The sequence below is a fragment of the Nelumbo nucifera genome, chromosome 2, assembly GCF_055504915.1.
Source record: "Nelumbo nucifera cultivar China Antique chromosome 2, China Antique-T2T, whole genome shotgun sequence".
Lineage (NCBI taxonomy): Eukaryota > Viridiplantae > Streptophyta > Magnoliopsida > Proteales > Nelumbonaceae > Nelumbo > Nelumbo nucifera.
The window spans coordinates 3,434,391-3,452,804 of record NC_142650.1 but is presented as its reverse complement, the minus strand read 5'-3'; the positions used below and the strand labels follow the sequence as shown (position 1 = coordinate 3,452,804).

Genomic DNA, 18,414 nt, shown 5'->3' with positions numbered 1-18,414 from the left:
TTGGATTGGTTCCTCATGCCAAGATGGGAAAGAAAGAACCTTGGCCCAAACTCAATAATAAATGTGTCCATGCATCCATAGCAGTAATGAACCATTAACCTGTGGCTATTATCAGTCCACAACAGGGATCTAGTTCAAACAGCAACGTGTAAAAGGAATATACCATCAAAATCCACATTTCACAGCTTAAATGAGTTATTTCTAGATCATTCGTCCTTTCACTTTCTGTACGTCCAAAAGAACAAACCACCCATTCAGAATATCTGACATTCTGACCATTAAACTGATAGCCAAACTTTCAGAGCACAAAAGCCAGAAAGGACTTTATTTTTTTTAAGTAAATGTCATTAAAAAACAAAAGGAGTAGTACAATCTGATAGTTGACAAGTCATCACCCAAATACAATACATCTGAAAATCAGAAACAGTTTTCCACTTTACAGATTTGAATACCCAGAACGTCCCTGAACTTACTCCCAGGCCCTCCTTATCTAGTTGCCTAAACTCTGGGAGAACCAATACCCAGTCTGCCACAGATCTGCTAACAGCAGCTATCATCCTATACATACTGCAAGCTCTGTCCTCAAAAGTTCTTCTTTTCCTCTCCTTCCATATGTTCCAGACTATAGAAAAAAAGGATGCAGCTCCATATCAGCTTCACCTTCTTGCTTCCTCCCAGTTTAGGCCATGGAGAAAAGATTTCTGCAGCTAAAACTGGGTGGAAACCAGGGACCCCAAACGTGGTAGTAAATGATCTCCACATGGAACTAGCAAACTTGCAGGTGATAAATAGGTGCCTGACATTTTCCTCCTGCTCTTCACATAGACAGCACCTGTTAGCCAAATGGAATCCTCTTGATTTCGGGTGATCCACTGTCAAGACGCTATCCATTGCCACCAACCATGCCAAAGCTTCAACTCTCAGGGGCACCGGGTTTCCCCAAATACCTTTGATTTGACTTGAGTCTGTGTTGGGCCTACTGAAGGCCATATAGCATGATTTGACAGAAATTTTCCCATTCTTACATTCTTTCCACCAAAGTTCATCCCTCTGCTTCCCTGAGATTTTCCCTCTTTCCAATTCTCCTAGTGGAGAGATACATTCCTCCACTTCTCTATCCAGCAGAGGCCTCCTAAATTTCAGGCTCCATACCACAGAGAGGATCTAGTGTAAGAACATACACTTGATAGCATCTTTTTTGTATTATAAATTTTAGCCCGTTAACTAATTTATATCATGCTAACCATTTTGTCCAATGCACGAAAAAAGGTTTTGCCATCTGAAATTTTGAAAAGCTCCAAAACACCATAAATATGGTTGTATGAATATGCTTTGCAAGTGGCAGTGAGCATTTGGTTGAAATCTGTCCCCCATAAATAAGATGATAAGGCCATTACTGAATGTTGGTCCTAAGTCCAAACCATCTGGGATCTTAGGAGGGGTAGACTGGATACGGACCAAACCTTTGGAATTCTTTTGCATAAAGTAGCTGCTCTCAGTTTTTTTAAGATAAGATAAAAATCTATAAAAGAAAAAAAAAAAAAAAACTACAACAAAGGTGACCAGAAGTCACCCAAGAGAATAAAGACAACAAACAACCTCCAACAAACTGAACACCTTAATACATATTTCACCTACTACTACAAACTACCTATTCACCAAAACATAAAAGTTAAGACAACCACCCAGGCCCCATCAAACTTTACAACAACAACAGCCACACTCTAACAAACTACAAGAAACCAAACTCTAAAGAAACAAGCCTCCACCAACAAACAAACGTCAACTCCATTATCTAACTTTTTTAACTGCTTGAGCAGGAGCCTCACTGCTTCGCTTGGAACATTTCTTAGGTTTTCACCTTTTCGATAGGATCCACACCAAAAAAGCCACCTTCCAGCCTTGCAAAAATTTTAGAAACCTGCACCATTTGAATATTTTTCTGCCTCCCAAAGCACCTGACTGTGTTGGGAGTTTTCTTGAGATCTTTAACCTTCTTAGGATTTGCATTGATCCTCTCCAGTGGCTGCTCTCAGACTCAAACCCACAATCTCAAACTTGTCATCCTGAGAGATTACCATTACACAAGCAATAGCTTCTCTCCATTAAGAGAGGATAATGCTCCAAAATATAGGGTTTATTTAGGCTCCGGTTGAACTCCCAGTTACAAGATCCCATAGTTTTCAAGGTCCAAGGCGAGGCTAGGCGATAGGGGGGTGCCTTGTCACCTAGTTGCCCAGGCCCCCGCCTAGGTGTTGCCTAGGCAATGGATTTTTTTAAGTAAAAAACATATATCCTAGGGCAGTTTCCTAGGTTCTATAGCCATATTTCCTTAATAATTATCCATAATTTTCATAAGAAAAGTATAAATTTCATGTTAGAAGTATAGAAAATTAACATATTCATAAGAAGAAAAAGAAGAAAGAAAAGAAAATTCAAAAAATATAGGGGCTGAACCCCTATTTTTGTTATAGGAAAAGAAAAAAAAAAGGTGGAAGAAGAAAATGTGTTGATTAGACATAATTTTAAGTTCTTCCTTGTTGGTTCAGGTTTTGAAGTCTTTGAGGGTTCAATATAGCAGTTAGCAATGTATGTGTTGATTAAACCCTAACAAATAAGAAAATAATAAAAAGAAATTAGTATGTAAACACATAAAATGAATATTTTGGTTTAATAATGTCTATTTTATAATTATAATCTCAAGAAATTAAGAATATAAAAGTATTTTAAATTGGCTTCAAAAAAAAAATAAAAAAACAAAAGTATTTTAGAACATGATATACAAAACTGCTTGGCAATTAGGCAAGGCAAGCCTCCAAGAGAACCTTGTCGCCTAGGTGTTGCCCTGACAACTATGCAAGATCCTTTTATTATCTAGTTCACTTTACTAGACAAGTCATTTAGCATACCTGTGCCTTAAACAAGCACATGCAGACATAAAACATACAGCACACATGCAGTAAAATGAGGATGAGGAGTGAATATGATCTCTAAGGAAGGCCAACTACCTGTGACCATGGTTTTAGAAGAGGTCTGCAGGTTTCTTCTCCTATGGAGTATCCATCATCTTCAAGATAAAACAAAATTGTTATTAAAATAAAAGAAAAAAGAAAATACAGCAAAGGTGATAAGGAATCACCCAAGAGAAGAAGAAACTGAAAATAAAAGCCTTCAGCCAACATCACACCCCTCCAAACACCACATACAACCCATTAAACAGAAATCTCAAACAAATATTCCTAACACCACCAAAGCCAACCCAGCAACTATTCAAACAAGAAAACAACCACCACCCACCTGAACCCAACTCTAAAGCATCCCCTAACCAACAACAAAAACCTAAACAACACGCTCGCACCAACCCCACACATCAGACCAGACAAGCTTCACAAGGATTGCTTCACAACTTCAGCAACTTGAGTGAGCTCCTCTTTACTTCTTTTAATCACTCTCTTCTTTCTTCACAGCTCAGACAATTACCTACCCCACCTCCAGCCACACTTATTTTTCCAGTCAGAGCCATCTGGTCAGATTAAACTCCTCCAAAGATTAGAGCTTTTTGTTTGGAAGTAATGCATACAAAAGTCAACACTTGTGAAATGTGTGAATGAAGAACAAAAAGATGGCTATTATTTCCCCATATGTTCTGTCTAAGTCAAGCGATGAAACAACCAATAACCTTTCTCCTTGTGCTCATATTTTCTTGATTGATAACAATTCAAAAAAAAAATTATTAATCAGTGGGAAAATGATGTACAACAATTGTGCCAAGCACCCCAAGTGTCAGCTAGCCCTTGCTAACCCCCACTGCAATCTCCCTGTGTTCATATTTCAGGGACTTGGAGGCATATGTTTACCCTTTCAAATGCACATTGGCAACCTACATTGGATATCCCATCTCTATTTACAGCAGCCTTCTTTTCCCTAGAAAAAAAAGGGAAAGGCATATGAGACAAATGAGGGTTGCATTTTATGGACCACATGGAAGAAATAAATAGCATTACTTTATCTATTGATGACATGATCAAAAGATGGATTCATGTTGCTAGTTCATCTGCTTACTTGGGATTGTCAGCAATTGGAGCATTGAAGGATATAGCAAGCAAGATTCTTCTAGCTCTTTTTTTTATACAAGTAAGATTCTTCTAGTTTTTTCAGACCCTACATGCTTGAGGGACTTCCCAGTCTTCCCTCAAGCCAAAATTACTTGCAGATATTGGCTTCCAGCATGTGAATATTGAGGTGACTAACAATTGGATGGTTCAAGAACAGAAGTAAGAGCCTTGGATTTTGTTCAGACGGACATGGAATTGAGAAGTTCCACTCCCTGGATAGTTGCTGTACTTATTTTAATATAATGTACTCCTGGTTGAGCAGCGGCCACCATAAAAAATAAAAAATATATATATATATATTGCATTCTACCATGTGTCTTTATATTATTATTTTACTATTAACAAAAAACGAAGCTCTCTGATCTTGCTAGTGATAAAAGAGGAGAAAGGTCAAATAATATGAAAAATTTACCCATTTTGCAGTTACTAGGTATGAAAATAACTGTAATCATAATGTTATTCATGTACCAGTCTCCCATTTTCAGTCAATAAACCGCATATTGGTTCATTTTATAGACATATGTATACAAGTGTTTATACATACATACATATCTATGTCCTGACAACAGAAAAACAAACTAATTGTTGCTAGCAGTTCTTACCTTAGAAGATAACGCTTCAGAAGTGCCACACACTTTGCAACTACTGCTGGGCTGGTGCAAAGAACGGTCCATATCAGAGAAAAGGAAAACCAATAGTACTGTAACTAATCAGGGGAAAAAGTCAAAGAATATATTATGTGCCAAAGCATTGAAATATGTTGGGAAAGTTTTCAAGGGAATATAACGGAATGGATTCTTGTGGATAGGTTGCAGAAGATGTGGCAAAATCAAACATGCAAACAAAAATGACAAAATGTTCAAATTTATGATCTCCACCATAATTTTTTCAAATAGTAACTTGGTAGAAAATTTTGTTTATGTTAGAAATATAATATGTACAGATAAATCTAACCAAGAAACAGAAAGAGACTAAGCCTGACCCTCGTACCCAAAAACACTAGCCCCTTTTTGATTGATAAGAATACTAGCCCTTTATTGTTTGGTAAGAATACTAGCCCCTTATTGATAGATAAGAATAATAGCCCTTGACACCTAGCCCTTAGTCCTACATAACCCATCCCTATTCACCCCTTACTAAGAGCATCCACAACCAAGTTAGCCAGCCTTAGAACCCTACTTGACTAAGCTGTTCCATCTAGATGCCAAAAGTTCCACCTCTGATGATAGCATCAAAGACCAGGATGTTTCACTGCCCTCCTGCATCCATCTGATTACTGCTTCAGAGTCCCCCCCTCCCCCATTTATTAATGTTGTATTTTAGGCAAACTTTCTTAAAAGTTCTTTAGCCAACCTTCTGATCTATTTTCTGTCTCCTCCATCTCCGTGCCAGTAGCAAAAGCTTTGGAAAAGGATTGAGTAATTCATAGAGGACAGATCCAGAGAAAAACAGCATTGTTTGGTGGATTGGAACAAAGCTTGTACTTCTAAAGAGGATAATTCATGAGTTGGCATATTTCGTGCTTCAAAAAAATCTATGTATTTTTATGCTATGGCTGTAACAATTAGATCAAAACAGCCAAAACTTAACTGAAATTTGAGCAAAAATTATGAAATCTGACCGAAACTTCAACCAGGTAAGCTTCAACTCAGTTGGCATGCAAGTAGAAGTGTTCCAGTGGAATTAATTCAGCTTTCTGGAAGTTTAAAACAATAATCAACCGCATAACCAACCTTTTATCAGAGCTTTGCTCCAATAATAAAAGCTGCCCATATCCCAGTGCACGAGGCTCCCACCAATGCAGGGTCTAGGAAGGGTCAAACGTGTATAACCTTAACCCCTGTAGATGCACAGAGAGGCTGCCCATGGCAAAGAACATATTTTTGATACATAGAAAGATGAGTATAGGGTGCTAGTCAGGTTATTTAGTGAACAAGTCCAAATGCCCCAGCAAATTTCTATATGGCAAGTTAGTCTTGTCTCAAAGGAAATCCAATCTTCCACTCTCAATCCTTTATTTATGGAGCAAAAACCTTGCCATGTGTTCAAAATAAGCCCCGCTTTATCAGCAAGTTTCCTTTTCAAACACCAACTCCAAACTAAACAGGACACATACAGCTATACCCTCATCATCCCCCACTACCCTAGTGCATCTCCGCGTGAAATTCCCTCTTTTCTTACAAGGATAAAAGAAGGAACAATTGAATAGGTCATTCATGCCTCTTGGAGGATTCCACCTGCAAGCAAATAAAGAAAAGAACTCAAAATTGCTAAAAACGGGAGATTAGCAGTGGGCCCCAATTGAGATGATCAAAGATTTTGTACACAAACTCCTGGTGTCAAGAGTCATTGATACCAACTTCAAGACCTGTTATCTTCAAATACAAGGGCTAAAATCTCATTTTTAGTTCGCTTGAAGAGAATATTCAAAATGGTGGTGGGTAAGTAGACTGGTTTACACAGTCAACAGGTAAGATGCATACAGGTTTCGAGAATCATTTTTCTCGGTGCAAATTATGATATCAAAGGCATTGCTCTTATCAACTTGGAACCTGATATCTTCAAATATAAGAACAACCCCTCCCACCCCCCTTCAATTTCCTGGAATGGAATATATATAAACTTCTTATGTTTTATGGTCCCCAACTATCACAGATAAAGCCTATATAAACAAAGAGGCAACGATGAAAAGAAATATCATTAAGGAGATGTAAAAGTAACATTGGATGAGGGAAAAAGAGCCAAGTCAACTTCAACTCACATACTATAAACATATATATTACCAGTATCAGCAACTGCCAAATATATTTCACTTCTAAAAGATCTATTTCATATACCTGCGATCCCTCTCAGCAAGTGCATGGTCCAATATCACACTATAAGCCAGGTCAGTTGTTGAAGGGGCTGCTAGATAATCCTGCCACCAAAAACTAGCCTGTTCTTAATATGAAAACAAAGACAATGTACTTATTTTCAATAACAAAATAAGGTATGTCAAGTTAAGAGCTGCTATAATCCCTGCTGAAAGGTTAAAAGTCTAAAGCTTGGGTTTTATAACCCAATGTCCCAAATGAAGTTTCTAAGAGATATGGTCCGCTATACTAGAAAACACACTAACTTATTCCCTTAAAAATTCTTCAGTGGTTTATGATCATGATGATGCAAAGGCAACTGCTGGAGCCATACAATGCAAGTAAATCTCTATTGGAATCGGCAGAATAATACATGCAGGTTGGATGAGGCCAGTGATTTTTCTAACCAAGCTATCCAAATCATTCAAGAACAATGTTGCTATGCCAAAATAATAGCATTAACGACATGCAACTACACATGTAACACACACACAATTCTGATTCCCAAAAAAAGAAATTGTCAACATTCTATAACACAGCAATGGTGGTGTTGACTCCAATACTCCAACCAAAATTGGCAAACCAGAGCATCTTAAGCAAGCATTTATCATTCAAGAAAGTATCGCCAACCTAGAAACCCATCTACATGTTATCAGCAATTACAACACAGGCTCGCTGTAAAATGCATGCATAGAGAGCTTTACTTCCTCCTTTAGATGCAAAGAAAAACGCTTGTCATAATGAAGATGCAAACAAAACAGGCAGATTCAAAAACTCGTTTATCTCACGTATTTCCAGTGACGCAATTTTTGGTTGTTCAGGCTCATTTCCAATACCTCTAGTAAGGCAAATCCCACAGAAAAATTATAAAAGAAGCAGCTTAAAGGCTCGACCTTGTTATTTCTTTCCAAATAAGTATCTTAAAGATTCGACTTTCAGAACAAAATTCCGCATTGACTAGGCTCAAAAATCGAACAATTGACCAAAAAAAAACAGAGAATAATCCCAATTTGAGCAATATGACCCGAAATGAACCCATCGAATTGCAAGAAGAGCCCTCCTGATCAATGCACAAATAATCCGAGCTACTAAGCTAAAATTAAATCCACGTCAAAAATAAAATATATCACAATACACGCAATATTTCAAAAACAGCAAATACCATCCAACTCGAATTTCAAGGGTAGCAAACCCAGGGTACAAAAAAAATATATAAACAACACGAAAATCCATGAAAAAAAAGGAGTGAAATTGCGAACCCGAAGCGTTCTTGAAGCCTCTGACGCGACTGTAGAAAGGTTTCCATGGTGAGAAGAAGACGAAGACGACAAACAATCAGCGACGGCACGTCTAAGCGGCTCAGGTGGTTTCTTTAAAGACAAAGATCTCAACCTCTGAGAAGCCCCACCGAATTGCAATCTCGCACTTCCCGGGCTTCGGGAAGGGCTGAAGTTAGTCGACATCCCCTCTCTGGGCATCCGTACTTGTCTCTCCCTCTAAAACCTAGGAAATGATAAATCTCAAAAGCTCTCTCTATATCTCTATTTTTCTACGTTCGAACAATCGAAACGGACTGTTTTTGTTTTTGTAGATGAAGATGAGAAAGTGAAGAGAGAGAGTGTGTGTGTGTGAAAGAGAGATTTTAGTGCGTATGGTTGAGATGTAGAATTCTTAGTTTTCGGTGTATTAGTTGATTTTATATATTTATTATATTATATATTATATGCGTTTTTTTAATGGGATTCTAGCTGGCATTGCTGCGAATTCGTCATTTTAAATCACATGGGTAATTTCGTCATTAACTTTTTCTGTTGAATTTCTTCGTTAAAGTATGATTATAAGTTTATAACACTAATCCAGGAGTTGCCTGGCTGAGATTTTATTTGGAAAGACAAAATTATCCCCATTTCGAATGCACTACACTCTACGGGCTTAGTTTAAAAGGAGCACAAATACAAATATTAGACTGTAAATATATACAAAATAATAAAAATATATATATGTAAAACATTATTTTGTATGCATTTACACTATATATTTATATTTATACTCTTCTTTCAAACTGAGCCACAGTAACAAAGGATATTGGAGCGATGTTGTGAGTTACAACTTACAACTTACTGAATATGTATTGCTTTATGTTTTAGCTTCAACCTTAAACGGATAGGAATTAGGGGTGCAACTCGGGTTGGTCTGATTTAACACTTTACACTGTTTTTGGCATGGGCTTGGTTTAGGTCCCTTCAAAATTTGATAAAATCCTAACCCTAATCTGCTACTCGAATTGCACCTCTAATAGGGATGCAAATGAACCGTGATCCCCTCCCCTTGGATTTACATATCGGATTTGGATCACCCCTATCTGATCCGATCACACATACATGTACATGGAAAAAATTTGCTTGTATTTTTGTTTTTTATTTATATAAAATGTTATGTTTTTTCTTTTAACAATTTGTTAAATTTTACAAAAATTAAATTGGACCAGGTCATATCAGACATAAGATTTATATTATAAGGTTGGATTCAAATTTATCCTTATTCAAATCCGATCTTATCTGATAGTGTGCGATTTGGATGCTCTTAGTTGGATGGTAGTTCGGACGTCGGTCCGCTTTGCTAGTTGGTCAAACTGCAAGGGAAAAAATAAAAATAAAAAAATGACACTCAGAGGACCTGGTGTGGGTGCTCTGATGCTTAAGTTAGTACTCTGTGTGCGAGCTGTAAGCTTGTATGCTATAAGGCTAGCAAACAAATAATCGTGTGTACCTTGTGACGTTGAGATAAGTGCCCTTATATAGGTAAGTTGTCGTAAGTCTTATGAAACACCTCCAAGATCCCTGGCTCGTGTTACTAGGAATATGTTCCACACCAGGAGGTGGACTTAGTGTTAGCTGATAAGTCTTATCGAGTCCATCCAATCCGGTTGGGGTAAAGATAAAGCTTGTAGACATGCAGTGTAATCACCGAGAGCTCGAAGACAATTGGCTAGCTTCTAGAAGTTGGCTATGTATCACCTTAGCAAGTCGGGCCATCACGAGCTGCTCAAACCCCAGTCTTGGCCGATGTGCCCAAGGTACCCAAGCTGACCTAACTCACTGAGGTGGCAGGGAATGCTGAGTCATCATCCAATCAGCAGGTCACCTCCACATGTCCAGGTGTTGAAAGATTGGGCCAAATTACCCCTCATCATTATCCATTTGCATCTTTATTAAGGAGCCTACAACCTCCTTCAAGCAAGCTTAAAGGCCTACAACCTCCTTCAAGCAACCTCATTCAAGATAGTCCACAACACCATGTCTCTCATTGCTCCAAACTCTCCTTCCTAATTTACTGTTTGTTTTAATTTTTTTTTTAATTACACATAATTACCCATTGAACCAATAAAGAAATAACATAGGCTTAACTACTTCTAACAACAATAATGAATGGGGGATTTGCTTTTCTAATTTTTAGACAAGTGGCACTACTTCCCCCACTTTCTCCTAAATTGTCTCCAATTCCTATCTATCTCCTAAATTATCTCTCACTCCTATTTATCTCTTAAGTTAGCTCTAATTTAGTAGATATATTCTCTCATAAAATATCTCTAATTCCTATTTATCCTTTCCTCTCCCACACTTTTTATCTAAATCTATTTAAAGAAAATTTCAATTAAAAAATTTTAGAATTATTTAAATACTATAATGAAATTATATACTAACTTTAAAATATTTTTTCAAAACACAAAAAATAATTATAATAGATTTTATAATATTTATATTATTAATAATTCTATATTTTTACAAAATTCATCATGAAATTATGTAGTAACAATATAAATTATAACTTTACGATTTATTCAATTTAAATGTTACTCAAGAAATAAAAAATTAACATTGAAAAACAAAACATTATTTAAATATTTCAACAACTAAATATCTTAAATAACAAAACATTAAAAACAGCTAAATAATTACATAACAAAATATTTAATATTATGTAATAACTTTTAAAATAATTAAAATAATAAAAAAAATTAAATATTTTACATATTATTTAAATATTTAAATAATGAAATATTTAACATGACTAAATTTTAAATAGTTAAAAACAATGAAATTATGTAATAAACTTAAAAATGTTCTTAAAAGTAGACAAATAATTATAATAAATTTAATAATTTAATATTTTACAAAATTAATAACGAATTATTTAATAATAGTACTAACTATAGTTTTATGGATTATTAAATTAAATAATTAATTAATATCTTAAAATTTTAAATGAAAATATTATTTAAACAATTAAATAATATTGTAAATAATTAATTTCATCCATATCAAATAATAATTATATAATAATAAATTTAAAAATTTTAATATTTATTAGTAATAATTTTACAATAATAGTGTATATTGATTATATATTTATATATACTAAAATTAATATTTATTGTATTTTTAGTAATTATTTATTGTATTTTTTAATAAATATGTTTTCAACAATTATTTAAAAATATATTTTTGTTTTGTTACTTAATAGAAAATTGTCAATAATTATTGACATTAAACAACTATTGTTTAACTTTTGAAATTTAATTTATTGTATTTTTTATAAATTTATTTTTAGTAATTATGTATTTCTTATAATTTATTGGTTAATATTTATTAGACACTAAACTACTAGTTGAGATCATACTATTTATTGACTAATTTAATATATTTTTAGTATTCATTGTATTTTTGTGATTATTGTATTATTATTAGATATCTATTGTATTTCTTTTATAAATTTATTTTCAATAATTGTGTATTTTTGCTATAAATTTTTAATAATTGTTGGAGATTAAACTATTGTTGTTTATTAGAGAGATTAGACTATTAATTTAGTTGAAATTAGGAGTGTTCAAGGATTGGTTCATTTTGGTTGCAGGTTGTTTTGCCAACCAAATCGACATGATCAGGTTAGGAATTTGTCACTCGAAACCAACTAAACATTAGTGAAAACCTGCCAACTTAGGTTGTATCGGTTTAGGCCTATTTTTGGTTTAGTTTGTTTTTTCAAAAGGTTTAAACTTAAAAATTAAATTTATGATATAAAAATATTTTATACTAAGAAATATAGGAATTTTCCCACTTTTATATATTAAAAAGTTATATTTGACTTTTGGGTTTGGTCAGTAAACCCATATTTGGTCAATTTACAGATGGCCAAACCTAGACCCGGAAATTGGGTTGGATGGGCCGGATTCGGGTTGGGTCGATATATTGTATGTTGATCTCGGGTTGGTTGACTTTCTGGTTAGGTCAAGGTATTGTAGGTTGGTTTCAGGTCTGGTTTACTTTTGGGTTTGGTTAGCAAATGATATACCTTAGCCCTAAATGTTCGGGTTAGGGTTGATGCACGGGTCATCCCTAAATATATATATATATATATAATAAAGAAAAAAATACATGAAAAGTGTCAAAATTAAAAGAATTAACCCAAAAATTCCAAATATATAATAAAAAACTTGAACACTCAATAGTTCAAAGAGTAAATGATAAAGAATAAAGACTAAATAGTAAATACGAAAGAGAGAAACCTTCTAAGGATACATAAATAGTCCCAATTAGACCTAACAATTGTGTAAGCGGGTTGAGCCATGACTCAACCCAGGTTTTTCCGGGTTGGGTTGGGTCATTCTCAGGTTCATTTAGCTAAACATGAGACCTTGACCCTATTCTATTATTATTATTATTATTATTTTTTTTTTTTGGGGGGGGGGGGGGGGTTGGGTCAACTTTTTGCCATGTGTAGCCAAATCAAAACTAACCTAACTCGGTCGGGTTGGAAAATTGTTGAACCAAAACCGATTAGAATACAAACTGACAAACTTTGGTCAAGTTCAATCATATCGGTTATTAAAAAGTTAAAATATAAAAAACAAGTATATACTCTTATGTATTTCTATTGTTTACTTTTGCTTAGCAAACTGTGCATGGCGTCCACTAGTATATATATAGACGGTCCACGTCAGCATGCCTCTGCTTGCTCCATTAACCCCACATTGCATTATCCTTGACCCTCTCTCCTCTCCCCTTGCCACCACTCCCATGATGCCATTTCATCATTTCCAACCCAACTATCTAAAAATATTTCTAGAATCTCTCTCATAAGATATCTCCTCTAAACGATTAGGAACTTATCATATTACCCCACTCCCCAATCAATTCCTAAAATCTCTCCCCTAATCTATATCCACTCTCTCTCATTTAAATTATTCATATAAATTCATAAATAGTTAAATACAATTAATATTTAATCAAACCCATATGAAATGAGTATTAAACAATGTTATTACCAAAAGTTAATATATACGGCTACTAAACTATCAAAAAATTAAATATTTTTTTAGTACAGTTAGTAAATTACCAAAAATTAATAAATATTGTTATTTATTAACTCACCATGACTTTTTAAAGTATTTTGGGTAATTACTATTATATTCATGTTAATTAACAACATTTTAGAGAAATTGTAAACTCATTAACTAATTTCTATAAATTTGAGATTTATATTTAACAATTATTAAAAAGTATAAAATTTTAGTTATTGTTATTATTATAGTTAATAACTAAATGCAGATTGGGGAATGAAACATTATAATGTTTGAAAATGAAATTATTAATTAATTTATATTGAAAAATAAATGACATATTAGTGTAATTTTGTTAGTAAACTGCATAATAAAAATAAATATTTAATAAAAAATTAAAATAATTTTCAATAAATCTGCATAATTACACAAATGTAATAAATTTTTAAAAAACTTTCATAAAATAACATTTTGGAAATTAAAAGATATAAAGTTTTTGAAAATTTATTTAAAATGTATTAAATAATGATTGAAAAGTAATGGAATATTTTGGAAAATTTAGGAAAATTTAATACATTTGATAGATTTTGGAATTATGTAATTTTCATTGTAAATTATTAAATATAAATGAGTATGGGAAAGGGAAAACTGTAATTTGAACCAATAAATACATAAATTAGTAAGATAAGTTAGTATAATGTTGGAAAAAGGAAATTATTGATTGGATTATGTTAGAAAACATGAGATAAATTAGTGTAATTCTGTAAGCACTAAACCATTTAAAAGAGAAAATAAAGTATTTAATAACAATTTAAAAATAAATTTTCAAAATTACACAAATGTAATAAATTCTCCAAAATTTTCATAAAATTACATTTAAAAAAAATAAAGACAATTTAATGTACTTTTAGAAATTTACCATGTGGTTGATATTTGGTATATCCTTTTAATCATTTTTGTCATTAAATTGAATATTGGGTTGACGGGGAGTGGGTGCCTTGCCTTGAACCCGCCCAACACCATGGACAGGGCAGGAAAATTCGAGGATTCCCCATCATTGATGAAGAGTGGGTGCATTCCCTTTAACCTGTTTGACATTGGGGGACAGGGTGAGTATGGGGTAGAGTGTTTTGACTACGGGGTAGGGATAGGGATTGGGTGCCCCGTCCTGTTGCTATTTCTATATAATTGTTAATTATTAGTGAATTTAATAAAAATGTTAGCTTTTATAATTATTTAAAGTTAATCAATTTTTTTATTAAAAAACAACAAAAATAATAATACTTATTAAACTTACTACAAATGATTAATAAAATTAATTCTATTAAAATATATTTGTTCATATTAAATTAACAATAATGATTTTCTATAAATCAAAATTAAATGAAAATACAATTATTAAAATTTTAAATATTAACAATAACTTTAAATACTTTTAATTAATTAATATCAAATTTTGATTATTAATTTTTTAATTAATTAATAGTAAATAATATTAGTCAATCTTTCAAAATTTCCCGTACATTGCACGGGTCCCGCTGGTTCAATATATGAGGCAATAAAATTTTCAGTTTATCGACTTCAGCTGCTCCAAGTCAACCCCTTAATTATCAACATTTTGTTTCAAATCCCTTTTTATATGAACCACAAAACTTGTTTAAGCAAATTGCATTAAATTATTGCTAGCAAGTAAAACCATGCAATGCATCTACGTGTTGTTAAATAAAAATTTGATAAGAGACCCTAGAAAAAGATCTGTGTGAATGCCAACCAATAACGAAGTATTTGTTGTATTTCTTTCCAAAAACTTATATTGCATTCAAATAATCGGAGGGAGAATAAATCAAATTTCTTCTGTCATGCAAGCTGAATTATATGCTATTCTGCGGGCATTATCAGAAATCTCTCAATGGGAAATCAATGAAGTCTGTATATACTCGGATGCTCAGCAAGTTGTTAAAGCACTCTATCAAAAGACTATGCTACCCTGGTCATTGGCTTTTGTCGAGGATCAGTTTTCTAGTTTCAGACCATAGACGTGTTTTTTGATTATGTAAATAGAAAATATAACAGCTCAGATCAGCCCACAAGGTATCCCAACAAGCGAAAATCCACTGTCAATCATCTTTTATTTTAAATGACTATCAGGATGGGATACCTAAAGGGGAAGACCTTGTTTCCTTTTCTTTTTATTATAACCTTTCAAAAAAAAAAGATCATTGACTGCTCCAGATAAACATTTCATAAAGAAAACAATTTTGAATTGGCTCCAGTACATATTATCCCCTGATTAATAAACTACCATTCGTAACAAGAAACAAGTGCTCAGATTGGGAAGACTACAAATTATATATACAGTACAAATATATACAAAACGTAAGATTTTGTATTCTACATATTTGTATTTATGACTCAATTTGGAAGAAGTACAAATATAAATATGCACAGTACAAATGCATATACGTATTTGTATTTGTACTCCATCCAAACTGAGCCAATCATCCAACTAACAATCCTCCAACCACACTGAAGAAACATTCACTCATACTTTCTCCTAGGTTCAATTTGTTACGTACCGAGCAACCTTATGGGCCGCTTTGTTACCAATCTTAGAAATATGAGAAAAAAGAAACCGACTATGAGAGTCAAACTTAGAACACCAACATCTAATATTGTCCACCACTAAAAAAAATGAACACAGCTCATTTTGTATGGGTTTCTGTTTATTTATTTATTTATTAAAACAAAATCACGATAATTTATACATACTCATTAAATTTAAAAAATTTAATAATTAAGGGATTACTTTGAACTCTTAAGCTAAAAACACCCATGAAAACAGTTCGGATCAGGTAGACATAATGTTGTAAGCACGTTTAATGAGCACTTGATTTTTTTTTTTCGTCTGTCAGCCCACTTTTGTCAGTTGTCAAAATATTAAAACCCACTTTTAAAAAAGATTAAAACCCACGTCAAGACCTCGGCCAAAATAAGACCGAGGTTTATGATTGACCCACTCATTTAAGTTCAACAAAATCAAAGGAAAAAGATGAGAGAAAACACACAGTTCAGCTCAGGCCAAAAAATATATCTTCCATTAATCGATTGAAGTCATTTACATAGCAAAAGGCTCGGCATACCAAACCATATACATTCACATGTCAAAAGACTTACAATTATTACTATATAACTCATAGGACTACATTTACATATAATGAGCATTTGAAGCCAACAATGCGTGATATTGAGCTGTGTCAACTGTCCTCTCTCAGTGAAGAATTCAAATATGTGACAGTGAGACAAGATGAGAGATGGATCGGGGACAGAAGCAGCAGTGCTGGACGAATACTTCAACCCTCAGTCGGGTGCTCCTCGGCCTGCTCAGGCACCTCGGCAGTAGCCCCCTCCTCGCCAGGTGTAGGAGCATTAAACGGGTCAAGACTCCTGGCAGCCTCGACAACATCAAGAAGCCGGTGCACCATCCTCTTCCAACAAAGGTTGAAGCCCTCATCCCAAGAGCGAAAAGTCCAATTGTACGTCCAGGACGAACCGATGGGCCTCCGAAGCCTTGTACTTGGCCACCGTGTCTTCCTTTGCCCAGGCAGCCTTCTCCTCAACCTCGCCGAGCTTTTCCTCAGAGCATCCCGCACCTCCTTCAGCTCAATAACGTGGCTCTTCAATTTGCGGACAGTGCCAATCCTCTCACTAATGCCGCGCCTTAGTTCCGAGAGCTTGGCCTTAAGATCGGTGACTCGTTACCTCAACTGCTCGGCCTCCGCCTCCAGTGCCTCATAAAGGCGCTGCAGTGTCCGAAGCGGTTAACTAAACCGACCACCGAGCAAGCGCTTTGCACGGAAAACCGAAGATCAGTATGACAAGAAAAACCAACAGAAGCAACTAATCGAGGAAATAAGATTTACCACTGCGATTTGCCGAAGAGTTGCGTTCTCCAAGGAACCGCTCGTTGAGCCAGCAACCTCTTGACTGATGGTGGGCATCATCAGAACCAGAACAAGCTAATTGGGTACGCCCTCCGTTGGTGGTGCCGCCCTTCGGCATGTTTTCCCTCGACGGCGAGGAGTGATTGACCCAAGCACCCTCCTTCGGGTTGACCACCACCACTTCTTCCTTAGTCTGCCTCGACCTTTTTGATTGTTGAGGCGTACACTCCGCAGGCCTTTGCTGCGGCTCAACAACTCGGGGCTGTGTGCCCTGGGCCCTTCCAAACCGCGCCCTCTCTACTGTGGCCCTCATACGACGAGCTACCTCCTCGCTGCTAGCCATCTCAGCACTTGCGCAAGGCAAACAACAAGTCAGTCACCAAGTAAAAAAGCTCGAAAATAAAAAGAAGGCCCGAAAAGAACGGTATGACACATAGACCAACCTCACTCATCATCCCATTGCGAATCAACATCGAGAAGGATGTGCGCTTCATCACGTCGATCTTCTCTATCAATCAAATCAATGCCTTTGGAGCTCGACAGGTAACAAACAGCCTCCAGGACAAGGCATGAAGAAGAACCTCCCCTTTCAGCGCTTCAACGAAGACAGGGCACCGACAAGCACCTTGTTATGCTATTGATCCAAAAAGTAATAATACCCTTGTTGATGATGCTTTAGTTGTAGGAAATAGATGAACATCGACGGGGTAATCTCTACGCCGTGGACCAAACAGTAACACAGAAGACTCACTACGTACCTAAAGGATTTCGACATCAATTGGACAGGTAGGACCCAAAATCACCTGAACACCTCAATGATTCCCTCGCTCAAAGGAAACCTCAACCCAGCCATCAAACTATGCTCGTATACACAAAGCTCGCCTAGCAAAGCCAAGGTAGCTCTCTCACCAACGCTCGAACACCTCAGTTCATACTCTTCCAGTATACAATACAGGGCCTTGATTCGGGCCAAGTCCCTGGGTGTCAGACAACACGGAGTAGTTCCAAATCAACTAACGGCCCGCGGAGGGATTTCAGCTCCCTTAGTTAACAACTTGATTTCAGTCACCTAGATTGTGACTCCCTCCAGCTCAATGGCCTCAACCCCGAATTTGTCGGACTCGCGGACAGCGAGTGTGGTAGCCTCGACAAGAGACCCCGGCTTG

At 35.2% G+C, this 18,414-nt stretch overlaps 1 protein-coding gene across 1 annotated transcript in view; it reads right to left on the bottom strand.

Annotated features, from left to right (window-relative positions):
* Window positions 1–8,629, bottom strand: part of LOC104594586 (uncharacterized) — a 62,217-nt gene extending 53,588 nt beyond the window's left edge. Inside the window, exons 1-3 of the mRNA XM_010254939.2 lie at window positions 8,227–8,629; window positions 6,953–7,032; window positions 4,718–4,768 (exon numbers count right to left, since the gene is read on the bottom strand). Of these exons, the coding sequence (XP_010253241.1) occupies window positions 4,718–4,768; window positions 6,953–7,032; window positions 8,227–8,445 (350 nt within the window). The 5' untranslated portion in view covers window positions 8,446–8,629. The remainder of the gene's footprint in view (window positions 1–4,717; window positions 4,769–6,952; window positions 7,033–8,226) is intronic.
* Between the last annotated feature and the right edge of the window lie 9,785 nt (window positions 8,630–18,414).